This window comes from Bos mutus, chromosome 12 (assembly GCF_027580195.1).
Source record: "Bos mutus isolate GX-2022 chromosome 12, NWIPB_WYAK_1.1, whole genome shotgun sequence".
Classification (NCBI taxonomy): Eukaryota; Metazoa; Chordata; class Mammalia; order Artiodactyla; family Bovidae; genus Bos; species Bos mutus.
In genome coordinates this window covers 11829546-11857274 of record NC_091628.1, presented here as the reverse complement: position 1 = coordinate 11857274, position 27729 = coordinate 11829546, and the positions used below count along the sequence as shown (strand labels likewise).

The following is a 27729-nucleotide window of genomic DNA, read 5'->3' as shown; positions in this document are numbered from 1 at the left end:
GGATTTAATTTGCTGCTTATTTTTAAACTTTTTTATATGAGTGATTAAATAATTGATGTTTAACCTTTATATATGTGTTTGAAACTGTCTATATTGGAGTCTCTTTTTGAGTCTCAGTTTTCTCATCTCTGTTGAATAGAAGAGGGCAGGGTCATCTTTCAGATCTGTATTCTAGTATCTTTAAATAGGAAAGAAGAAGACAGTATTCACGATGCTGTAGAAAGTTTAGAAGATTAGAGATAAGGTCGTCCCCCATTATTTTTAGTAGATTGATTTTAGGACCCCATGTGTGCTAAAACCCACAGATGCTCACTCAAGTCTCTTGTATAAAATGGTGCAGTATTTGTGTATAACTTGTGCACATCCTGCATATACTTTAAATCATCTTTAGATTACTTGTAATACCTAATACAGTGTAAGTGAGTGAAGTCGCTCAGTTGTGTCCAACTCTTTGTGACCCCATGAACTGTAGCCCACGAGGCTCCTCCATCCATGGGATTTTCCAGGCAAGAATACTGGAGTGGGTTGCTATTTCCTTCTCCAGGGGATGTTCCCAACCCAGGGATTGAACCCCTGTCTCCCGATCTGCAGGCAGACTCTTTACCATCTGAGCCACCAGGGAAGCCAATACAATGTAAATGCTATGTAAATTGTAAATACAGTATAAATGCAGTGTGAATAGTTGCCACATGACAAATTCACGTTTTGCTTTTTGGAACTTCTGGAATTTTTTGTTGTCCCAGATATTTTCAGTTTGAGGTTGATTGATGCAGAAACTGTGAATACAGAGGGCTGACTGTACCATGCTTTACTTTCTGCCTAGAATGTCTCTGATACTTTCATTGAGAAATAACAAATAATAGTGAAGAATTGCATGTTGATTATATCCCATGGTATTTCTGATTTTGGCTACATAAATATATGGATACATTGTCTATGAAGAAAAAGTCTAAATTCAAAATGTAGTAAAAATTTCAGATAGATTTTTATTATTTTTGCTATAGCCCTCATTGCTATATCATTGATTGATGATAGTATTACAAATATAATATCCACTTCAATAGGCACTGGGATACCTCTGTTTGTCAGTATTTGATATTTAATTTATTATGTAAAGTTGGAAGTAAAAAATCTCCATTTCTGTTTAAAATATATGTTTTGAAAGACTTTTCACTGTGAAAAGTTTTTTCTTTATTATGTACAACTTAATGGCTATATTTACCATACAACTTAATCTGATGAAATTGTCGTTAGAGAAACATATGTTTTAAAAAACCTAAAAATAGCAGTTGAAAAAAATGTTTGGAACTTCTCTGATCTATGAGTAACTTACTTAAGGTCATTAACTCTGTTTATTTTAGGTTCCTTTTAATGGATTTGTGATATTACCATCTAAATAATCAGTCACACTCAATTTAGTTTATGGATGTCATTCCAACAAAATTAGTTATGAGTCATTAAAAACATGATCTTGATAAGTAAAACCATCACCAAACTTGCATGAATAAAACTTATTACCAGTATACTTTTGAGGATGGCCATCTTATGTTTTAAGATCAGATCTCATAAAATGAGCAAGCTAGGCAATTCATATTTTTTGTTAAAATCAAGATTGCCCTAAGAGTATGATTTAGATAACTTTAAAGATTACTGCGTGTAATGACTTTTATGGTACATATTTCAGAGGAGACTACATGACTCACATTTGTGAAGTGCATTTATTTACTTCTTTTTTCACAATGTTATGATAATTTGACATTAAATTAACTTCATATGGCAATTTCTGTAGCTATATTTCCTCCTTGGATAAAAGTACACTTTTGTATTAAAATTAAAATCAGAATTACCTTAATTTTGAAATATGTTACCAGATTTTTTTTTTTTTTAATCTGCTACCCTTCATATATGGAGATGATGGCACAGGTCCAATCATTAGCATGACCTAAGTACTTGTTTATTTTTCTAATATTGGTGTCCATTGTAAATATAGAGTGCTCAGGTCCACCAGGGAAGTCCCAGTTTTCTCTTCTGTGAGATTTTCCCAGTGTATGCTCAGCTTATTCCAGACTTGACTATTCTCTGTCCTACTGACCAGTTTTGAACTTGTATCTGTGCCGGTCTTTATTCTTCCCTCTAAAACGCACTCTATTTCTCCTAGAATCCTTCAAGATTTGGTCCACTGATAGTTCTACATGGAACTTTTCTGATTTGTCATTCTGGGTGTAACTTTTCCCTCCTCTGAAACTCCATAGGACTGAATTTGTACCATTGAGGTAGAAAGAACATGGGTTTTAAATATAAAATTATGTCTTTACCATTAACTTTTTGTGGTCTTGAACTCCTTGAGTCCTTATTTGCTTGCCTACTAAATTAAAATAATACCCTTCAAGATGGTTGTGAAAATTAAGGCAGTATGAAAAGGACAAACCATAGTATCTGTACACTTTAGGCACCTAAATACTTAGGCTAACTCATAAATAATAGTTTCTTGCCATGTACCCCACTTTCTCTCACTCCAAATGGCATTGTAGTTAATTTCTGTATCTTATTTCCATCTCCTCCTTTCTGCCAGTCATGTCTCCCTAGCTAAATAGGGAATTTTTTAAAGGCAGGAGTCTGGTTTATTTATTATTTATTAATTCATTTCACCTGATTTTTATTTATTAGATTCCTGTTGTTTCCCAGGGGCTGTTAGGGCACTGATGATGTACAGACGTTCTTAGTATCTGTAGGGGATCGGTTCCAGGACTCCCTTGGACACCCAAATCCAGGGATGCTCAGGTACCTTATATGTGGCATAGTATTTGCAAATAGCCTACACATATCCTCCCATATACTTGAAACCATCTCTGCTGCTGCTGCTGCTGCTGCTGCTAAGTTGCTTCAGTCGTGTCCGACTCTGTGCGACCCCATAGATGGCAGCCCACCAGGCTCCAATTACTTATAATACCTAATGCAGTGTAAATGCTCTATAAGTAGTTAAAAATGCAATATAAATGCTATATATATACAGTGGGTAGATCACAGCAAATTCAAGTTTTTGCTTTCTGGAATTTTGAGTTTCTTTTCCCAAATGTTTTCAATCCACAGTCAGTTGAGTCCTCAAATGTAGAACCTATGGGTGTGGAGGGCTGACTGTATAGATGATGCTATTGATATTGACTAGATGTCCTTGCTTGCCCGTCAGTGGGCGACAGTACAGCAGCATTTAAGATACAGTGTTGTATACAAGCCAAGAAAGAAACATACATAGGTTCTGTGGGACCCTAGAAGAGAGGTACCCAATCCTCTGAGTATATGTGTGTGATTTGGTGGAAGGGGTCTGGAGAAGGTGACATTCAAACTGAGTCTTCAGGGATAAGTAGTAGTCTTCTAAGTGCAGAACACTGAACAAGTCATTATGGTTGGTGGCATATGCCATATATATATGGCACATATTGAAAACAAGCTGTCTAAAAATAGGAAGTGAGAGGCAGCTTAGGTAGCGTGGCACGTATGTGTGTAGAGAGCTGATGCCAAGAGGAAGACATGGGACTTTGTGGGGACTTCATGGGCCTTGCTGAGGTCGGATTTTATCCTGAATGCAATGTGATGGAGTTAAAGCAAGAAAGGTCATTAGGACCACAGTGTGTGAGTAGATCAGAGATAGATGAGATTTAATCACAGAGAACACGAGGGGGTGATTGCAGTCATGCAGATCAAATTGTTGAGGTCAAACAAACATACTGGCAATGACCTACTGAAACAGGTTTAACTGGCTAATTTTTGATTGATAACTGTATGGAGGCTGAGGGGATAAAATAAAAATGGGCAAGAGAGGACTACTGCATCACATTGGAGATGGTTGTTGTTAAAACTCTTGTTTTTCCCCTTTCATATTTTTGTATACTTTTTCTTCATGAAATCAAATGAGATAAAGTGAATTGTAAAACTGTAACATCAACCTTCTCCACAACGAATATCCTGGAGTGAATGATGACATGCTTTAAAAAGCAGAGCATAATTCAGCGTATCAGGCTTTCCTCAGTCTGAAGAAAACTGAATGTGACAGTATAAATTTTAAAATTCACAAAGTCCCAGAGGGAAAGTAGATATATCAGGAGGAAATAGAAAAACAAAAAGCTTTTTTGAAGTCTTATGGAAAAAATTATGATTGAGCCATCAAGACCTTCTTAGCACTAATAAGAAGACTGGAGAACTGGAAGCATGTCTGATGTCAAAGGTTCTAGGATAGTCCTTCTGTCTCATCTTCCCCATTACTAACTGGAAAAGGCTATTTTAGACCCATTTTTATCAGCAGTTAATAGTTTTCCCACTAAGAATGTCTTCTACTGCCCCCCACTTTTTTACAGAATGAAGTATGCCAGTACCTCTAATTTTTCCATGCAGATCTTTAGATCTGTAATAATTTTTAACTCCAAATCCATCTAAATTCCTATATTATGTTTGCTTTTTCATTAAAAAAAAAACACGTACATATTAGCTACTCTGTTCTACACGGTTTTCGAATTGTAACTCATTTTTGCTCACAACTGGCTGAGATCAGCACCATTACCGCCTCTTTGTTGCAGATTCGAACAGAAGCACAGAGGTGAAACACTTGTCTGAGGTCACACAGCTGGCTTCATGTAATCTGGCTTCAGCCTTATGCTCTGGCCACTACTGTGCTGCTTCTTGACTTTGTCTCGCTGATCAAACATTACTTTAGTGGTGGTAGCACATCAGTAGATACCTCACCAAAGTACTAGCCATGTGTTTAGACTGTTGGCCAAGCAGTCCTTACATGTTTTTACTTCATTATACATATAATAGCTTGATTTTTTAAGATTCTAACTTCACGTTCCTAATCCTTGCCCAGCCTGATCCCAAAGTCTTTCCAGTTATTCCATATTTGCCCACTTTTTTCCCCAATAGTAATATCCTTATCAATTTAATTTTCTGTTTTCTTCACTGTTCTCCAGACTATTAAACTTACTTTATCTCTTAACACATCTTCCCTGAGGGGTTGTTGCTCAGTCTTTAATGGTGATTCATGTCCATTGAGTCTGTGATACCATCCAAGCATCTCATCCTGTCAGTCCCTTCTCCTCTTGCCCTTAATCTTTCCCAGGATCAGGGTTTGTTTGCTTTAGGATTGATGATCCCTGAGAGGTATCATCAGTAAACTTAACAGCTGTTTTCTCTCCTGTCACCCAGGTAATTCATAAAAACAAACTAGATCAGTGCCTGTGATCTTTCACATGATGCTCCTCCCAGGCAGACTGCTTCAGTTCTCTGGGTGCATCCACCAAACAGCTGTTACAATAGGTTATAGAAACGGGTGAATCAGAGCTGCAGACCAGCCCTCAGCTGTAGATCCTAGCAAGCAGCCTGCTCTAGACTGTCTTAGAAGAAAAGACTGGGAACAAGCAGGAGTTTTATTTCCTAAATCACAAGCTGAATAAGTTTGAGAACCACTGATGCAGTGTGTATTTTTTCTTAGTTTTGTTAAATCCCTTGCCACTAGAGAATAGCTACATTCTTTTCAAGTGTTGTGTACTTTTTTTTAGTCTGAGAAAAACTTCAAAAATCAAAAAATGTAAATACAAATATATAGCACGTAACATAGCCAAACTTGTTGCTCATATTTAACAACTATGAATATTTCTCCAATTTGACTCTACTCTTCTTTTTGCAGAAAGAAAATACTAATAATAGCTAAAGCCACCTTTAACAACCATGCCAATCTCATCTCCCCTCCTTCAAGTCAATCACTGTTGTCAGTTTAGTTTATAACCTTCCAGTCCTTTGTATGTGTGTGTGTGCGTTTTTAACTTATAAAGCAAATTCATATTAAGCTGAGGTATTAGTCGCTCAGTCGTGTCTGACTCTTTGTGACCCCATGGACTGTAGCCCACCAGGCTCCTCTGTCGATGGAATTTTCCAGGCCAGAGTACTGGAGTGAGTAGACATTCCCTTCTTCAGGGGATCTTCCCTATCCATGGATCGAACCCAGATCTTTTGTATTGTAGTCATATTCTTTACTGTCTGAGTCCCTCCGTTGTAAAAATCAGTGATGCTCTGCTAGGGGGAGTGATTTTTTAAAACTTGTAGTCCTTACTTGTAATAAAAATAAACAATATTACAATTGTTTCAATATCAGATTATCTTAACATGCTTAACATCATGTCCCAGCCGCTTTCACCCGTTCCCTCTGTCTGGACCTCTCCAGTCAGCCTTGCCTGCAGGTTTCTCCCAGCAGCATCCTTAGGTAAGCCAACAGAGTAAAGAAGTATCTTGGGCGGTGCCATATACTTGCCAACCGTCTCTTAATTCGTTAAGATCTAAAATGTTGTTTTTGTTGAGCTTTATAAAGTGCCGGCCCTTGTAAGTGAGCCAGATACTGTTGTAGCCAGACTCTTCAGATGATGCCAGCAGTGACAAGGTGAGCAGAAGGAGAGGGGGTGAGGTGCTTAAATAAGCAAGTAGATTTGTGTCCTAATGGGATCGCTCAGCTCACAACTCCGTTAACTATTTCTCTTCAGGGAGATGTATCTGTAATGTTTTGTGCAAGAAGAGATAAGAGCATTGCTGGAAAATCTAAGAATTATTTCTTTATTTCCATTGACTTTATTGATTTATGCATCCAGATAGTCAACAAATACCGATTTCAGGTACTCTAGAAGAAGAGCCAGTGATGAAAGTGTTTGTGTAAGTAATTTTAGAGGCAGAGCTTTTAAGTGAAACTTTTGGGGAAGTAAAGGAGTCAGGATAAAAAGGCTGGGGAGAAGAGGTGGGTTTAGATAAAGTCTCATCTCAGCCTCTTTATAGGGAGCTCTGGAGCATGAATGCAACTACTTGGTTATCCCACCTGGAAGCAGAGGGCCAGCCTTTTTTGCCCCCATATCTGTGAGGCATTAGTTAAAGGCAGCCCTTTAGGAGAAGCATGAAGGAGAACCTCTAGCTACCCAGGCAGTTCTGGACAAAGAACTCCCCATTGGTGGCAAACAGTTCTTTGGACAAGGGTGCAGCTGTGAGCTTTTAGAAGTCAATGCTGCGGTAGCTGTGGGATGAGTGCCTTTGGTGGCAAAGGAGATCTGGGTAGGACACTACCAGCATCTACTACCAGAGACCTTTATTGAGGTCATATTGAGGTCATATTCTACGGCTTGAGAAATACAGTAATGAACAAGTCAAAGTCATTGTTTTCATGAAGCTTTCCTTCTAGTGGTAAAGAGAAGATATGCAATAAACAAATAATTCAATAAACTGAAAAATACCGATACTTGTGTTTGTTGTTCAGTTGCTAAGTCGTGTCCAACTCTGCAACCCCATGAACTGCAGCACCCTTTCCTTCACTGTCTCCCACAGTTTGCTCAGATTTGTGTCCATCGAGACAATGATGCCATCCAACCATCTCATCCTCTGTCACCCCCTTCTCCACTTGCCCTCAATCTTTCCCAGCATCAGGGTCTTTTCCAGTGAGTCAGCTGTTTGCATCAGTGGCCAAAGTATTGGAGCTTCAGCTTCAACATCAGTCCTTCCAAAGCATATTCAGGGCTGATTTCCTTTATGATTGACTGGTTTGATCTCCTTGCTCCAGATGATATACAAATGTCTATAGGGTAATGTGATAATTAGTAAATGGATAAGTTTGGAAGCAATAACTATCTTTTGTGTTGAAATTTATAGCAAGACATTATAACAGTTTAGCAGCTTTGTCTCTTGGAGATTTAGTGGTTGAACTGACCTACTCTATGATGGATCCATAAGTGATTACTAATTATAGTAACTCGGGGCGTCTGAGAACTTGGACTAATGATAGTGTGGAATAGGACTCCAGCCAATAGCAGAAGATACCAGACCTAGCTTGAATCTGACCCAGGGGGAAGTAGCACCAGTGGGAAGGTTGGTGTGATAGTCAGGTAATTGAGGGGACAGAGGCAGAAATAGATGAGACTTAGGAGATTTATAACCTCTCTGAGCAAGATCAGTAAGTTGCGCATCTCCTTTCCTATTTAGAATAGGAAATCAGGAACTGAGCAGGGCTGAGCCTGTAGCTTAGTGAAACTGAATAAAGCGAGGATAGCACTAGGAACTCTGCAATCTACTAACAAAGTGTCTTTGCTGTTACACACATCACATCCTGAACGTGATTTTCTTTTTACCAACTGTCAGTGGTAATGGTATAAGCTGTATATAATTGAATACCATTTTCCACCAAGGACTTAAATTCTGCTGCATCACTTGAACACTTTTACTAATAGGTATTTACTGGTTTCTGTTGGCAACTGATGAGATGACAGTGGTGCTACATACTCAGCAGTGCTCATCTGTTTTAAGATACAGTTTTTAGCAATGCATGGAGTCAAAAAGTATAAGCTATTTATTATAAAATGGGGCTAAAATAAAACAGAAGCCTCAAATTTTTAAAAGAAAACATGAGTTTGGGTTACCTCTGTGAGCCCAAATTTCATCATAGGATTGTTGGAGGGATTAAGTGACAAATGTCCCATGTGTCTAGGGCAGTGCTTGGTATGAGGTAGGGACTCAGTTAAAATGAAATCTCTTCTCTGTAAATCTGTATTGTCTTCTATCCATAAATCTTCTGCCGCTTCCTCTCTTCTTAGCTTTGGATTTGCATTTTTCTTCCTAAAATATCCACATTGGTATCTCTGGAGCATTCTAATCCAAATTGTCCATCTCCTCATACCAAGTTTTCCTTTACAAATATCCTCCAGCCCCTTTTCTATATCCTAGTCATAGTGGGTGTCAATAAAGCAGTGTTGACTGTATGACTGATACAGCAAAGAATGGATGTTTCCTCTCTCAGCTTATGGAGTCCTGTATCCAGTCACTTGATCTGTAATCGGTGTACCTTTTACCTTTCCCTGTCCTTTATCTTGACAGACAGTTATTACAAAATCACGTCTACATTTTCCCAGGTCTCCCAAATATTTTCCTTCCTCACAGTCACTGCCATACCTGGACTATTGCAATAGCTTCTTCTAGAATTATGACCTGTCCTTTCAGTTCGATCCTCTGGGGCCGTAAATCCTTCCCTATCTTCTCTTGCCTGGACTTTTGCAGTAGGCTCCTGCTTCGAAGCTCAGCCTCCAATCTGTCTTTCCCAAGCCTCGTACTATTTCAACCAGTAAAGTTGATCATTTATTCTTCTGCTCAGAACCCTTCAGTGACTCCCACTGCCAGTAACATCAAGTCCATAGTCCTTCGTTTGAGCCCCGTCTGTTTTACTAATCTTACTTCCAGTCTTTCTTTCCCACGTACTTAGGCTTAAGCCATATGAACAGCTTGTGGTTCCTAAGTATCACATGCATATTCATGACTCTGTAACTTGGCACTTGCAGCTCTTATAGCTTGGAATGCCTTTCTCTATCAAGTCTTACCTTTTCTTAATCAAAGTCTCTTCTTCTAGGAAAATTTCTTAGACCCTTTCTTCTCCTTTTTCTTCACAAGCAGATGTTGTTTCCATTCTTTGTGACATTAGTACAAAGCCCTTTTTATTTATTTATTTTTTTACCCTATTATTTACATCTTTCATTAGTGGGGTACATTTGTTGATTACCAATACTGAAGCATTGTTAACAACTAAATCCACAGTTTACATTAGTGTTCACTCTTTAGTCAGTTCAGTTCAGTCACTCAGTCGTGTCTGATTCTTTGCGACCCCACAGACTGCAGCACGCCAGGCCTCCCTGTCCATCACCAACACCAAGCTTGCCCAAACTCATGTCCATCGAGTCAATGATGCCATCCAACCATCTCATCCTCTGTCATCCCCTTCTTCTCCTGCCTTCAGTCTTTCCCAGCAGCAGGGTCTTTTCCAATGAGTCAGCTCTTCACATCTGGTGGACAAAGTATTGGAGATTCAGCTTCAGCATCAGTCCTTCCGATGAGTATTCAGGACTGATTTCCTTTAGGATGGACTGGTTGGATCTCCTTGCAGTCCATCAGTCCTTCCGATGAGTATTCAGGACTGATTTCCTTTAGGATGGACTGGTTGGACCTCCTTGCAGTCCAATTGACTCTCAAGACTCTTCTCCAACACCACTTTTCAAAAGCATCGATTCTTTGGCGCTCAGCTTTCTTTATAGTACAAAACCCTTTTTAAAGTGGGGAGGATGCACCAGTGGTTCAAGACCATCCACTGGAATGTGGGACAACGTTAGAATTTATATTCCCTTTGCTCTTAAAAATATGAAATAAGCATTACCAACGTTTAGTATACTGATTGACACTGGCATCCTCATTTGTTCGGTTTGTCACGTATGGGAAATGGGATATATCCAGAGAGAACTGGGGGGTTCCTATCATAAGAAGGTGACAGTGGTGCTCTCAGGTATTCATTTGATTGTATAGCATGACAATATAACAGTTTACTGTGCCCAGTTTAGTAGATTTATGGTTTATGTTAGTGTTAACTAAGCCAGCCCTCATGTAATGGACAGTGGTTTAAAAGATTTGTGGGGGAAAAAAACCCAGCAACAACGTGGGTTGAAAATAACATGAATAATGTAAACATAAATAACATGAAATTGGCAGAAATTTATGTAAGTATAACCATTGATGGAGCATCTGATTTGATTGGATAGAGACAATACATACTCTTGAATAAGGTTACAGAGGACACCACACATGAGACGTATTCACTCCAAATGATTAAAAACGCAATACTGCCACAAAGATTGAACGAAAACTTGCACAAAGTGCTACAGGATGTCACTAGTTTGATATAAAAATGAGACCTTTAAATCAAAGCCAAAACTATTGGAATATTTTTTAATGAGATAGGAACTGACCATGAAAATCTTTTATACTACACAGTCTCACCACTTCTAATCTCACTGCAAAATATTTAAAAGATTTGTCTTTTACAAAGTCAAGAGTTCACAACTGGTTGATCTGTTTGTGTGTTAATGGCTGTCAGAGAGTTGCTACATAACAGATAATTTAAAAATTAGAAAAACAGTTAATTTGATCCTTCAAGCTGGAGGTCATGCTTTAGCAGTAAAGTAGAAAATAAGTCCTAAAAGAAAAAAGCTTCTCTGGAGAGAATGTTTTTGAATTTGAGGTTTATAACTGTTTCAATTAGTTTTTTTGTGGCTGAAAATAATGTATGCCACTCTGTGATATTACGATATAATAATTATATGTTTGGTCTTCATTCCCTTTCTGGGCACAAGACCTTCTAAAACACTTTTAGTTTCTTGTGTGATAGGGAAATCTTTTCCTAAAATATTTGGTCTTCGTCTCCAGTTCTAAGACCTTTGGAATCTCCAGAGTGATAAGAGAGTCTAATAAGATGACTTTACATCCCAAGAGAATTGTCGAGTATGGAAAACCCACACATTTGGTGCCAGAAGTAGAAATAGAATGTAATAGACTCCTAAAATGTCTCATGTCTGCACACTAACACAGTTTAAAATACAGTTTCCTACAAGTGAAGAGTTTCAATGGTTTTTGAACCTATTCGTTCAAAATATAAAACATGACACTGTCCAAATAGTTTGCAAAAACACTGATGTTAGGAAAGATAGCAATTCCCAAGCCTAACTGTAACAAAAACTTTTGTATATTTTGATAGATGAGATTGAAAAATATATGTTTTGGGGACTCCTCTGGTGGCCCAGTGTCTAAAACTCCACACTCCCAATGCAGGGGGTCTGTGTTCGATCCCTTGTCAGGGAACTAGATCCCACATGCTGCTTCTAAAGATCCCAAGTGTCACAATAAAGACCCAGCACAGCCAAATAAATACTTAATTTGAAAAACAAGAAAAAAAAGGTGTGTGTTGAGCTCCAGGGAGTACAGTCCATGTTGCAATTCTCTTTGGAGCTATGTGTCTTTGCAAACTCTTTGTCAGCTATAGTAAATGTTAAAGTAAACTCAGTGTAGACTGGGCCTTTAAATCACACAAATAATAAAGTGCTATTAATCATGTTATTCTTTCTAAAATATCCTTTGTTAATTTTTAATTAGAGCAAAAAGTTTTTTTGTATTATTAACAAATATAATTGTAAAGTATTATTTTTAATAGAAATTTATTTATTTTAATTGGAGGCAAATTACTTTACAATATTGTATTGGTTTTGACATACATTGACATGAATCTGCCACGGGTGTACATGTGTTCTCCATCCTGAACCCCCCTCCCACCTCCCTCCCCATCCCATCCCTCTGGGTCATCCCAGTGCACCAGCCCTGAGCACTTTCTCACATGCATCGAACCTGGACTGGCAATTCATTTCACATATGATATTATACATGTTTCAATGCCATTTTCCCAAATCATCCCACCCTCGCCCTCTCCCACAGAGTCCAAAAGACTGTTCTATACATCTGTGTCTCTTTTGCTGTCTTGCATACAGGGTTATCATTACCATCTTTCTAAATTCCATATATATGCGTTATTATACTGTATTGGTGTTTTTCTTTCTGGCTTACTTCACTCTATAATAGGCTCTAGTTTCATCCACCTCATTAGAACTGATTCAAATGTATTCTTTTTAATGGCTGAGTAATACTCCATTGTGTATATGTACCACAGCTTTCTTATCCATTCATCTGCTGATGGACATCTAGGTTGCTTCCATGTCCTGGCTATTATAAACAGTGCTGCAATGAACATTGGGGTACACGTGTCTCTTTCCCTTCTGGTTTCCTCAGTGTGTATGCCCAGTAGTGGGATTGCTTGATCATAAGGCAGTTCTATTTCCAGTTTTTTAAGGAATCTCCACATTGTTCTCCATAGTGGCTGTACTAGTTTGCATTCCCACCAACAGTGTAAGAGGGTTCCCTTTTCTCCACACCCTCTCCAGCATTTATTGCGTGTAGACTTTTGGATAGCAGCCATTCTGGCTGGCATGAAATGGTACCTCATCGTGGCTTTGATTTGCATTTCTCTGATAATGAGTGATGTTGAGCATCTTTTCATGTGTTTGTTAGCCATCTGTATGTCTTCTTTGGAGAAATGTCTATTTAGTTCTTTGGCCCATTTTTTGATTGAGTCATATATTTTTCTGGAATTGAGCTGTAGGAGTTGCTTGTATATTTTTGAGATTAATTCTTTGTCAGTTGCTTCATTTGCTATTATTTTCTCCCATTCTGAAGGCTGTCTTTTCACCTTGCTTCTGGTTTCCTTTGTTGTGCAGAAGCTTTTAAGTTTAATTAGGTCCCATTTGTTTATTTTTTGCTTTTATTTCCGATATTCTGTGAGGTGGGTCATAGAGGATCCTGCTGTGATTTATGTCGGAGAGTGTTTTGCCTATGTTCTCCTCTAGAAGTTTTATAGTTTCTGGTCTTACGTTTAGATCTTTAATCCATTTTGAGTTTATTTTTGTGTATGGTGTTAAAAAGTGTTCTAGTTTCATTATTTTACAAGTGGTTGACCAGTTTTCCCAGCACCACTTGTTAAAGAGATTGTCTTTTCTCCATTGTATATTCTTGCCTCCTTTGTCAAAGATAAGGTGTCCATATGTGCGTGGATTTATCTCTAGGCTTTCTATTTTGTTCTATTGATCTATATTTCTGTCTTTGTGCAAATACCATACTGTCTTGATGACTGTGGCTTTGTAGTAGAGCCTGAAGTCAGGCAGGTTGATTCCTCCATTTCCATTCTTCTTTCTCAAGATTGCTTTGGCTATTCGAGGTTTTTTTGTATTCCATACAAATTGTGAAATTATTTGTTCTAGCTCTGTGAAAAATACCATTGGTAGCTTCATAGGGATTGCATTGAATCTATAGATTGCTTTGGGTAGTATACTCATTTTCACTATATTGATTCTTCCGATCCATGACTATGTTGATTCTTCCGATCCATGATAAAGTGTTTTAAGGTATTATATTTCATCTTTAGTTAGGCTGTTATTTCTATATTTGTATACTTAAGGGTGGATCTTCTCAATAAAACAAACAAACTAAACTGTTATTCATCGTGCACTGAGAGCCACTGACCTATAATAGACTCTGCTGTTATACATGTCATTCTTTACCGCAATCACGGGTTTCCACCTGTGCCTGCCTTCTTAGTGTTGTCTCCCTAAGGGCAGGGGCATTTCTTTGAACTGCCTCCTCCAGCATGATTTCAGGAATACAGTAGGTGTATGATAAACTTTTGTTAAGCAAATGGATAGATGCAATGTCTGTTCCTTCCCATTCATCTTTGAGACATCCATTTAGATAGTCCTCTGCCTTAAATGGAGAGATGATTGGCCCTCCATTTGCATGAGATGAAAGTCAAATTCTTACACATGTACCCCAGTGTTCATTACAGTACTCTGTCCAATGCACATAGAAGCCAGTACCATGGTACTGGCATTTGATAAAAGAAAAAAGCTATTTTCAGAGTCAGTCAGCAGGGAGAGAAGAGACGGGGCTCAATTCTGTCTCTTCCCAATCTCGGGTTGGGTCACACTTTCATGAGTTAGGTGAGGAGGGTTCATGTACAGAAGCACTGGCAGGCAGGTTTTGATTGGAGGGCTTTGAAACATGGCCATTTGTGGTAAGGTGTGCTAAGGGGGCTTCAGCATTGGGTCTTCCTGGACAATGGACCCTTCAACTCCGAAAGGGATCCCGTATTCAGGTCCTGTTCATGTCCTGGTCCTTTGGTTCCATGGCTGGTGTTGGGAGATGAGGATAGAAATTTTGGTTCCAGGTATTATTTGAGTACAAAATGTTCTCCTCTGCATATGCTTTGCCTGCATAACTTGCTGTTTTGTTCTACTGTCTTTGAAAAATAGCTCAGTAACTTGTTAGAAACAGGATACAGTCAATTTGGGCCTATTCTGGGGTTACATGAACAAATAAAATGTTTCTTAAGTGTAAAGTGCTTTCTATGAGACAGTAATTCAACTGGGAGTGTAGAACTGAGAAATAGTTAATGCTTCAAAGAGGAGACGATCTTTTGAGCTGAGCCTTTAAGGAATAGACCTTGATGCTTTGTCCCCCTTTGGCAAAATGGGGAGAAGGGAACAAAAAACTTCCCAGAATAAGGGCACACACTTGGTCACAATGCATAAGGGATTACCAGAAACTCAGGACAGCCTAGGGCCCCTGACTAGCAGAGCTGACTGAAATGCGTCCACTTCAGCAAATGTTGCTGAACACCTAAGAGATGCTGGTCACTTCCCTAGTGTGAGTGACTACATCAGGAACAAAAGAGCCAAAAGCCGCAGCCTTCATATTTATATTCTCATTACTAGTGAGAGATAGGGGTTTCCCTAGTGAGAAAACAAGATACTTATTTAAAATATGCAGTCTGTCGATAATAAGTGCCATGTGGAAAAATAAGGCAGGAAAGGGGGCCAGAGCGGGGCTTACCATGTTCATAGATAGGCCAGAGAAGGCCGTCCTGAGAAGCTGACTTTGGAGTAGCCCTTAGGGATAGTAGCCTATTTCCAGTCTTTTGCCTCTGTAAACATGCCTTTTATATTTTAAGTTTTATCTGTGTAGTAAGTACTTTTTTTTTCTTTTCTTTTTGGTGGGATTTTCAAGCTCCTCAGACAAACCTTGAATACATAGCAATAATACTGAAACTCAGGTGAGAGAACAGGACAAATGAACCACACCTTCACTTTCATCTTGAAACAATAGTTTTGCCCAGGAGACGGGAGAACTTACCAGTCCCAAAATGACTTAAGCCGCTCATATCTTTAAAAGGTGCAGTGGTTGAAATGCCCACTAGTACCCAGTCAGAAAAGGCTGTGCACACTACCTCCTCAGCATCGCTTGGGAGTATCCACAGTGATTATCCTGACACAGTTCATAAAGCAGTGAAAAAAAACTGTTGCCATTTATGCCCACTCATTTATTTAATTTGGAGTTCAAGAAGTGTGCTAGATACAGGAAGAGAAAAAGCAGCCAGAGGCTGAGCTGGCTGTGTACAGTCAGCTGTCCTCCACCCACCCTGGTGTCTGGACAGCAGCTCCTTTTTGCTGTTTCCCTAATGGTGTCATACACATGTTTGTATTAGAACAACTGGGTATGTTAAGGAGTAGCATTCAAAATCTCCATCACATTTTAAGAAAAAAATGTAAAATGACAAAGAAATATGCTAGAGGACTGCCCTGTCCTGTGCTCTCTAATTCCTCAGAGGTATTAATGTTTATTCCTTTTCCTCTGCCATAAAAATTACACTGGAAAATGGGCTGGGGTTAAATAGACTCTTTAGTTTTTGTTGCTAATGCAGAGTTCCAAAGAATAGCAAGGAGAGATAAGAAAGCCTTCCTCAGTGATCAGTGCAAAGAAATAGAGGAAAACAATAGAATGGGAAAGACCTCTTCAAGAAAATTAGAGATACCAAGGAAACATTTCATGCAAATATGGGCTCAATAAAGGACAGAAATGGTATGGACCTAACAAAAGCAGAAGATATTAAGAAGAGGTGGCATACACAGAACTGTACAAAAAAGATCTTCACAACCCAGATAATCATGATGGTGTGATCACTCACCTAGAGCCAGACATCCTGGAATGTAGAGGAGGTGATGGAATTCCACTTGAGCTATTACAGATCCTAAAAGATGATGCTGTGAAAGTGCTGTATGCAGATCAGATCAGATCAGATCAGTCGCTCAGTCATGTCCGACTCTTTGTGACCCCATGAATCGCAGCACGCCAGGCCTCCCTGTCCATCACCAACTCCCGGAATTCACTCAGACTCACGTCCATCGAGTCAGTAATGCCATCCAGCCATCTCATCCTCTGTCGTCCCCTTCTCCTCCTGCCCTCAATCCCTCCCAGCATCAGAGTCTTTTCCAATGAGTCAACTCTTCACATGAGGTGGCCAAAGTGCTGGAGTTTCAGCTTTAGCATCATTCCTTCCAAAGAAATCCCAGGGCTGATCTCCTTCCGAATGGACTGGTTGGATCTCCTTGCAGTCCAAGGGACTCTCAAGAGTCTTCTCCAACACCACAGTTCAAAAGCATCAATTCTTCGGCACTCAGCTTTCTTCCCAGTCCAACTCTCACATCCATACATGACCACAGGAAAAACTGTAGCCTTCACTAGACGAACGTTTGTTGGCAAAGTAATGTCTCTTCTTTTGAATATGCTATCTAGGTTGGTCATAACTTTCTTTCTAAGGAGTAAGCGTCTTTTAATTTCATGGCTGCAGTCACCATCTGTAGTGATTTTGGAGTCCAGAAAAATAAAGTCTGACACTGTTTCCACTGTTTCCCCATCTATTTCCCATGAAGTGGTGGGACCGGATGCCATGATCTTTGTTTTCTGAATGTTGAGCTTTAAGCCAACTTTTTCACTCTCCACTTTCACTTTCATCAAGAGGCTTTTGAGTTCCTCTTCAATATGCCAGCAAATCTGGAAAACTCAGCAGTGGCCACAGGACTGGAAAAGGTCAGTTTTCATTCCAATCCCAAAGAAAGGCAATGCCAAAGAATGCTCAAACTACCACACAGTTGCACTCCTCTCACACGCTAGTAAAGTAATGCTCAAAATTCTCCAAGTGAGGTTTCAAAAATACGTGAACCGTGAACCTGCAGATGTTCAAGCTGGATCTAGAAAAAGCAGAGGAACCAGAGATCAAATTGCCAATATCTGCTAGATCATCGAAAGAGCAAAAGAGTTCTGGAAAAACATCTATTTGTTTTATTGGCTATGCCAAAGACTTTGACTATGTGGATCACAATAAACTGTGGAAAATTCTTCAAGAGATGGGAATACCAGACCACCTGACCTGCCTCTTGAGAAATCTTTATGCAGGTCAGGAAGCAACAGTTAGAACTGTACGTGGAACAACAGACTGGTTCCAAATCGGGAAAGAAGTATGTCAATGCTGTATATTGTCACCCAGCTTATTTAACTTATACAGAGTACATCATGAGAAATGCTGGGCTGGATGAAGCACAAGCTGTAATCAAGATTGCTGGGAGAAATATCAGTAACCTCAGATATGCAGATGATACCACCCTTATGGCAGAAAGTGAAGAAGAACTAAAGAGCCTCTTGATGAAAGTGAAAGAGGAAAGTGAAAAAGTTGGCTTAAAGCTCAACATTCAGAAAACAAAGATCATGGAATCCGGTCCCATCACTTCATGGCAAATAGATGGGGAAACAGTGGAAACCGTCACTGACTTTATTTTTTGTCGCTCCAAAATCACTGCAGATGGTGACTGCAGCCATGAAGTTAAAAGGTGCTTGCTCCTTGGAAGTAAAATTATGACCAACCTAGACAGCATGTTAAAAAGCAGAGACATTACTTTGCTGACAAAGGTCCATCTAGTTAAGGCTGTGGTTTTTCCAGTAGTTGTGTATGGATGTGAGAGTTGGACTATAAAGAAATCTGAGTGCCAAAGAATTAATGCTTTTGAACTGTGGTGCTGGAGAAGACTCTTGCGAGTCCCTTGGACTGCAAGGAGATCCAGCCAGTCTATCCTAACGGAAATCAGTCCTGAATATTCACTGAAGGACTGATGCTGAAGCTGAAACTCCAATACTTTGGCCACCTGATGCAAAGAAGTGACTCATTTGGAAAGACCCTGATTCTGGGAAAGATAGAAGGCAGGAGGAGAAGGGGAAGACAGAGGATGAGATGGTTGGATGGCATCACCAACTTGATGGACATGAGTGTGAGTAAACTCCGGAAATTGGTGGTGGACAGGGAGGCCTGACATGCTGTAGTCAATGCAATTGCAAAGAGTTGGACACAACTGAGTGACTGAACTGAACTGAAAAACAATATATATTCTTTTTCTTATGATGCTGTGGACTTCCCAGCTGCCTCAGCTGGTAAAGGAACCTGCCTCCCAATGCAAGAGACGTAAGAGCCGCAAGTTCAATCCCTGATTTAGGAAGATTGCCTGGAGGAGGGTGTGGAAACCCACTCTAGTATTCTTGCATGGAAAATTCCATGGACATAGGAACCTAGTGGGCTACAGTCCATGGGGTCACAAAGAGTCGGACACGAATCAGGCACCTACTCTATGATGCAGTAGTGTCTTCCTTTAAGAAAATCTATCATGAAAACTTAATAAAAGAAGTGCATTACAGAAAACTTGAGCGTAGATTTCCTGTAAGCAAAAGACTTCTCAAAATAGGATGCTTATTTACATACTGTTTTCTTTTTAACTCAAGTGGTTCAAGTGTGATGAATGAGCCAGGCATTGGGAATTGTTTTAAGTTGATTAATAACCAGAAATTAGGATAAAATAATTCATGGATTATAGTATATCAAATAATATTATGATGTATACAAAATGCAGGTTACGTAGTAAATCTTAGGCAAGAAACATTACACTAAAGATGGATTTTGATTTATTAACCAAAAGAGGCATGCCTGACCAGTTCTATGGAGAGCTGGTGGACTTACGCTTTCTCTGACTTAAATGGTTGAAGGCTGTTTATTGTTTGTCTCAGTGGTCACAAATATTTATTTTAATTTTATCTTGAATTGCCTGTCGTAAATTATGTTTTGATATTTAATTTCATGCAGGATCCAGTTTATACTGTGCCAAAGGTGGTACACCATTAGTATGGTAAAAATAAGTTCACTTAAATATATTAGGAATTTAAGCTCAGCAAAGGAAAGAATCTGTACTTTCACAGGGACTTATCCTTCTTATCTAAAGCAGTGCCCATTAGTAGATATTCAATAAATATTTATTGAACGAACAATTATCTCATGTCCTGATACGAAAATGTATTCGCTTAATTTTTTAATTTTTTTACTCATTCAGTTTTGTACCAGTATTTTAGTCTGCATTTCATTCTTTTCCTTTTAAAAAACTGATCAGAATATACATTGTTTAATGTCAGGGGAAATGATAAATAAGGAAACTGCATACTGCTTTTCTTTTTTTGTTTCTAGAAAAGAGAAAATGAAGTTCCTACAAAGAAACTAGGTCATTTTGAGTACCCTAAAATTTCCCAAGCCAGTAAGCTCGTTTTCAGAGTAAAGACAAAAGATCCCATTTTAAATATTTGTAGTATATTTATTTTAAAAAAGACTAGACAACTTACAAAACATTCAGATTTTGTTAAAGGTTTGACTATCAGCATGACTTTGAATATTGGAGGAATTTCTTTTTAAATAAGTGTTAATATATTGCTGGGAGACGTGGTAAGGAAGGTATGTAGAGTTTGAAAACTATTAATATTTTGAAAATTTTAGCTTCCGTCAAATGACTGTTTTGCAGTGGCTGTTTTCTACCTGTTGTCCCCAGAAAAGCCTACCTCTGAGACCAAAGTGCTGAACCACAGTCGACTCCCTTCCATAAATATTATCCCCCAATGTCTTCCCTCCTTTTCTGGTTTGTTAGGAGTTTATGCATCTGGACGTATTAGTGATGAGTGTTTGATGACTAAATACATTATTTGTCCTCCAAAACAACTATTTTAAGAGCTGGAGCCTTTTCAGTCACTTTGGCAGAAATAATATTTTTTTTATCTTATGAAAAGGACTTTTCCCTCACAGCATTCAAAACACATTTAATAATATTTCTTTCTCACTCTTGCTTTTTAACTTTTTACTCTACTATGTTTCCTCAAATGTTCTATTTTAATTCCCCTCTGTAGAGGTGAATAACTTTGGGTTTCAGGAGTTTAATTGATTTGCTGTCCACCTGAAACTATCACAACATTGTTAATTGGCTATACTCCAATACAACACAAAAAGTTAAAACAGAAAATATATACTTGTGCATGAAAAAAATAATAGTACTTTTTAAAAAGAGTTTAAGTGATTTAAAAACAAGAAAGTTGAAGTAATTGATAAAACTAGGAGGACTATTTATTAATAGACCAGTGCTGGTTTTTAACCAACCCTGCAATAATCACAGCTAATTTGTATCTTCTTTTTTTTTTGGATTGTGTGGCAACACTGCTTGTGATTATTTCTGTTTGAGGGCTCAGGGAAGTTTCTTTCCCAACTTAGCAAAATAAATTTGTCTTTTGTAGGCAAGGCAGGAAGGAAGTGTGCAGAGAGCCCAGAATGTTTGTAAACATTAATTCTCAAATTTGTCTGCATCCCCTTTGTCTAAGTTACCACTCTCTTCTTTTATTAATGATAATTATTATTAGTACTTCTTATCTTTATTTCATTACTTGTTTTAAAATAAACCTTGTAGAAATTATAGTCTTGATAATGCCATGACTTTTTCACTTAAAATATCTATCAACAGCATTTACTTCTCAGACAGTAATTTTATGCTTATATCTAATTTTTTAAAATTACCATTTTATTCAATTTTCATAATCATCCCACTTCTTAAAATATTGAGGAAATATTTGTAAAGTGCCTCCTGTGAATCATATTCTATCTTTCTTTCTTCATGCTGGGTTTATAATAATGAGTGGACTATTACTTTAGCCATCTCTATTTTAATGAACTGCAAAGTTAGATAAGATTTTTATTAGCTATTTGAAACTCCTATGTGTCTTTTTTCTTCTTTCACCCTTGTTAACTATTATTATTTTTCTAAAATACAGCTAACCATAAGCCAATTTAAATACAACTTACTAAAATATCATCCTCAAAATAGACATTGCTATTTTGAGATCTTGTGCTCCTCAATAAATTAGAATTTATTAGCTTAATGTACCTTTATTAGCAAAGTCACAGGAATGGATTGTGCTTGCTCTCCAGTGGCCAATTTGCTGTCCTTATTTTGATAAAAACTTGGTCTTTATTCAATTTAATTACTTTTATTGCATCTGGAATCATTTAAAATTACTATTGAAGCATTAATAACTCCAACTTAAAAAAATTTTAAAGTCACAGAGTTAAAATAAGACTAGAGTTTAGCACCATGTTTCTTTGAGTAGCCTCTTTATCAACACAGGCTGTAACTGATGGACAACTTTAGTCTGTAAAATAGTAAGTGAGAACAATTGGTGCTAACATAAATGTCAGCAATTAGCTGAACATTCTAATTAATTCCTCAAGCATTGCTGGTAACTGTTATGTCCTGGAGAGATGTCTCTTTATTAAACTGTAGGCTAAGAAACTGTTACTAAGATGTGTTTTCTTTTCCCCAGTATTGTTGAAATTTTGACTCTACTTCAGCTTTTATGAGCTTATATTTCAAATCTGTTCTTGAGAGGAACAAATCATAATAGAATTGAAACTGTAGCAAATAAAATATTCTCTTAGGGTCATTGATTATTTGTGTAGAGAATTACTATGATGCTCCTAAAACCAAAGCAATGATTTTAGTCAAATATTTTCTGAAAAAGGATCATTTTAAGAGTCAATTTATATGCTATTCTATCATGACTTCCCTGGTAGCTCAGCTGGTAAAGAATCCGCCTGCAATGCAGGAGACTGGGTTTGATCCTTGGGTTGGGGAAATCCCCTGGAGAAGGGAAAGGCTACCCACTCCAGTATTCTGGCCTGGAGAATCCCATGGACTATACAGTCAAAAAGAGTTGGACATGACTGAGCAACTCTCACTGTCATATGCTACTTGTGACAGTAGTCATCATTTACTGAGTTGAAGTTTATAATATTGTAAGATACCTTGAAAAACAAGCTTTTAAAAAATATATACTTATGCACTTTTGGTTGCAGTGGTTCTTCTCTGCTGCGCTTGGGCTACCCTTGGTTGCGGTCTGTGGGCTTCTCACTGCAGCGGCTTCCCTTGTTGCGGAGCACGGGCTGTAGGTGTACTGGCTTCAGTCATTGCAGTGTGTGGGCTCAGTGGCTGTAACTCACAGGTTGTAAAGCACGAGCTCAGAAGTTATGACACCCAAGCCTAGCTGCTCCGCGGCATGTGGAATCTTCCCGGACCACGGATTAAACCTGTGTCCACTGTATTAGCAGGCGGATTCTAATCCACTGGGCCACCAGGGAAGTTCAAGCCTTTTTTGTTGTTGTAATAAGTGCTATGCAGAAGTTAGTGAGTTATTTTCTACTCTTATATAATAAGGGACTGACATATAAACCAACCTGTTTTTTTAATTGAATATCATTTCACATACATGTAAGACAAAGGACTGACAATAAGAATGGAACAAAACCACTTTTTCCCTTTAAGTTGCTCTTTCTCATTGCCTACTCCACTGAAAGCCATGTTTCCCATTTGTGTTTATCCTTATTCCTTGTCCCTTTTAGGAATCATCTGATTTGTGCTTGTTCCCTCAAACCTATGTGTTTTATTTCTAGCACAAGTCTTTTGAGAAATCTAATTTGCCAAATTGTATGCTATCGGAATTAACGTGTTATAGAACAATTTCATTTGCCTTTTTAAAATTGTAATTCACCTTGAATTTCCTGTCCTTAATCTGCTATGAAGCACCATAATTATTAAAGTAATGGTTGAATTTCCTTTCTACTGATAATGATACAAGAGTTCCTTTTTCCATTTCGGTGCTGGGAGGTGTCATGTTGTTGCCCATTAAATATGTGACAGCTGAGGTGAGAAATTCACTATATTGCTATAAAAATCTGTGTGAACACATCTCTTTCTTTTCCTCACCCACCCTTCTGTATTGCCAGAATACGAACAGTGAATTTGTGATATTAATTAAACTCTGTTATTTGTTTAAAACCCAAAAATGGACTTTATTTTTTTTAGCAGAAGATAGAAAAAGTGTAAGCCCAGGAATACAAAAAATGGATATATGACGCTTGTGTTTTATTCTGATCAAATGTCATTTTATTGCTTTACTAACTGTAACATTTTGGGCAAGAAGATTCATAGGTGATGTGAACTTCATATCTTATCATGTGTGGAGTTGGATAACATCTAGGTAGCACACTGTTAATACTTTTGAAAATCCTGATCTAAAGGAAAGTCAGGTAGATAGTAGTAGGTAGACTTAAGAAAGTAAAATGAATTGCCCTAATCCTAGCAGAAATGTTCACAATCCCATGTTTGCTGGAGTGAGGTAAAATGGTCTTGCCTGATGGCAGGTTGGGCCATGAAGTATAATTCACAGACTCACTTTAATCAGGAACATCAGCATGCCAATCATCACCAAACTCACCATCAATTATTTGTAAATAATGTAAATATTGTATAGGTAATGCAAATATTTATTTTTAACTTCTCCTTTTCACCTTCAGGAGGTGATTTTAAAGAGTAAAATGGTCATCGGGAAATTACTGGGAAAAGGAGAAGTAAAGAGCCTGGATAATTTGTAAACTTGGAGTAATTCCCAAACCTTTATAACTTATATCGACATCTACAAAATACTGTTGCTGCGTGGAATTTCATTTGCTTTTTTATTCGTCTTAGGAGAAGCTGGATGATGAACTAAAGGAAGAAAAAGAGAAATGTTCTCATGTTTTATTCGAGATCAAATGTCTTTTTATTTCTTTACTAACTATAAAATCTGTTGGTTTAACTTTAGGGACACCACAGTCCAAACACTTACTCTTCAGCCTTCTGTTAAAGATGGACTTATTGTATATGAAGACTCACCTTTGGTTAGTAATGCAATTATATGAATATTCTCAACTGTGTTCTTTGAATGATAGTTATATTTCAGCCTTTGAGAGGAAGAAATATCCCATTGATGACAATATGTTTCAGTCTTAACTAGAAAACACTCGTTCATATGTCATTTGGAGAGTGGATATTTAAATGCAAATTACTGGGAAAATAACATGTTTTCTTACTCTATTCCTCTCTCCAGAGAGAGATTTAGGGAATGATAGAAATCTTCTAATGATAACTTTTCCATTCCAGAACTTTCAAAAAAGAAAAAAGTTTGCTGTTGTTTTCAGATGTGCAGACTTTGAAATTAGATAATGCTTCTGGAATGTTTTTTAAAATGATTTTAATGAGTAAAATATTGACCCAGCATTTTGGACAGCTGGGAAGATCATTCCTTAGCTTCTCATATAAGAGCCACCCCCGGCCAAAAAAAAATCCTGTTCTGCCAGGCATGTGTTTCTGTGTAGATAACTGCTCTCCAGCAATGGCACAGAGAAGCCATCCTGAGGACTCTGTGGTCTAGACCCGGTGATGGGCGTCTTCAGGACCTCCTGTCTGAGTTCTTCCAGACTGGACTCGACTTTCTCTGAACAGAGATGTGAAGGCTGGAGTTGGGAGTAGAAGCTACATGTTTTCTCTCTCTTTTTTAAAATTCGGGTTATTTTTACCTTAAAGTTAAAAAGAAAAATTCTTATTCATATTTTTAGAATATGAAATAAGATATTTGTGGTAGAGAGGATCACCTATTTCTCAATTTCTTAAAAATTACTTGCCAAAACCATGTAATGAGAAAAGTTTATGATATGTTCCATTTTATGTTATGAGCTATTTCTTACTATTTAAAAAAATAATCTCTGAGTTTACATTGAAGTTCATTGAGTATCTCCTATCCATTCTTTTTAAATGTTTTAAAGAGTTTTTCCTAGCTTTTTTCCTATCTTTTCATAATGTGACCAGTCATCTAATTTACTCAGTCATCCAAGACCTAGAACTCTCTTATTTTTCCTTTCACCTCTTCCCATCTAATTAGTTGCCAAGGCTGTAGAATATACCTCTGAATATTTCTTCAGATAATATAATGCTTTTTATTTCCATTTTTACCCATGCCCTCTTCCCTAAAATCAGATCCTCACATGACTTTTTTACCAAGCTGTTATGATATTCCCCCCTCTAGTCTATTCTGCATATTTCTGCAAGATTAAAGGCACTGACTTGTAGCTTTAAACTTGTTATCATATCTGAACTCATAAATCTTTAATTCATCCTGCTATTTAATGAGACAAAGCACATATTTTTTGGTTTGGCAGTCAACTTTTTATTAGTCGAGACCTGATCTACACTTTCAGATCCTTTTCTGTCTTTTCTTACATTTAACCTCTGCATCAGCCAAAATAGACTGTTCATATTCACTCTTCCCTCAGTAGGGTGCAGATTTCTTGAGTCTGACCATTGATTCTCTTTGTCTTGACTACCCAGTTCTCCAGATCTCTTAAAACTGTGCACTCTTTTAAGGCTACCACAAGTGCAATGTTCTGATATCCAGTACTGATGATCACAGTCATTCCTGTTTGCCCCCACAGCCCTTTAACTTCTCTATTTGATATGTCAATACTTGTTTTAATTCTCCCCTTCCTGAGGGTGTGAAATGTGAACATTGCCGACATAGGGCTAATTAGGATGCTGCAAGAAAATAAAGTGATTACTGCAGAGTTAGCAATTCAGTAACTATGAGAAGCTTTTAGTGGAGATCCATAAATACTGTTTCCAGCTCTGCTACAGACATTTTTTGTGATTTTCTATTTATAGCTTGCAGAAAACCAGCTATTACAAATCCAAAGCAATGAGTGATGGAATTGTTAAAACGTTTGCTTTCTTTTCTTGTTTGTTTGTTTGTTTTGTTTACAATAAATGTTCTGTCTTCAAAGGTTAAAGCAGTAAAATTGGGTCATGTTCTGGTAGTAGATGAGGCAGACAAGGCTCCAACAAATGTCACCTGTATTTTAAAAACTCTGGTAGAAAATGGAGAAATGATTCTAGCAGATGGACGACGCATTGTTGCAAGTGAGTATAAAAAAGCAACTTTTCTTTCAATGTGCAATTTTAACATCTGTTGTATCAGATCACACGCTTAGCTGGCTGCTTATCTACAAATAACAAGCATAAATTCAGTCTAAGTCAGGTTGTCTGTATTGATAATTAATAATAAAAATCAATATGTCTGAATCTAGCTTCGTCAGTTTCACTTTCTAGTAGCCGGAGAGTGTCTTTGAAAATTTCAATAGTAGCTTTAGGACAAATCAGCTTCATATTTTTTCTACTCTGAAAATACAAACATATAATCCCTTTTATACTTATGTCTGAGCAACTGATCTGATCTGATCTGATACTTATGTCTCAATTATTTGTGTACAATTTATTTTCTTTCATTATTATGTGGAATTTTTAAAGCTCTACCATGTTTTTGTTACTTATAATGTTAAAATCAATGTTATTATTAGCTCAGTATAATTAGAAAAAAACCGCTGGGCATTTAATATCAGTTTTATATATATGTGTGTGTGTGTGTGTGTATACATATATATTACACACACACACACACACACACACACAATACACACTTGCCTCAGAAAGAAGTTACTCTCTTTGGAGTACCTTCTTTTTATTTTTGTGGTTGTTAGGGGAAAGGTAGATAGATAAATCTTATAAGTCTGTTTAACCCATAGGAAAAACTTGTCTAGTGCAATGTGAGAACATTTTCTAGTTTTTAATTTTTGTGTCATGAAAAGACTTGAAGATCTTTAACTAGCCACTGAAATATAGTCAATAGCAAGGTAGCCAAACAAATTGAGACTAATGACTGAAATCGTCAATATTCAAAAGGTATGTACAGAAGACTCTATAAAAATGTACAAGTCTGTCGCCACAGATGTTTCTTCTTGGACATTGTCATTGCAAGACTGCTGCATCTCAACCTAGGAAACTTAGCACTAATAAAAGTATTCTGAGACGGCAGTTTCACAATGAGTATAGGAAAAACTGAGAATTTGAATTAAACAGCCTGATAACCATCTTTTAGAAAATCATTCAGACTCTCAAGATTTGAATGCTGCCTGCCCTTTTTAGAGGCATCATAAGGACAGTGAAATAGAAAGCAAGAAAGAACTACTGGAACAAACTTGTGCTTAAACAGAGACAATCTCCAAGCAAAGGAGTCATCATCATAATTTTTAAATTCAAATTTGATTGCAAATGACATTTTAAACACAAGAGCAGCTGAAGCTCTTTTGAACTTAGTTTCAGAAAGCATCACTTCCATGCCCATGTTTTTCATTTTCTT

At 37.7% G+C, this 27729-nt stretch overlaps 1 protein-coding gene across 1 annotated transcript in view; it reads left to right on the top strand.

Annotated features, from left to right (window-relative positions):
- Positions 1-27729, top strand: part of VWA8 (von Willebrand factor A domain containing 8) — a 384198-nt gene that overhangs the window by 165158 nt on the left and 191311 nt on the right. Inside the window, exons 22-23 of the mRNA XM_070380245.1 lie at positions 24307-24382; positions 26318-26453. Coding sequence (XP_070236346.1) covers positions 24307-24382; positions 26318-26453 — 212 coding nt within the window. The remainder of the gene's footprint in view (positions 1-24306; positions 24383-26317; positions 26454-27729) is intronic.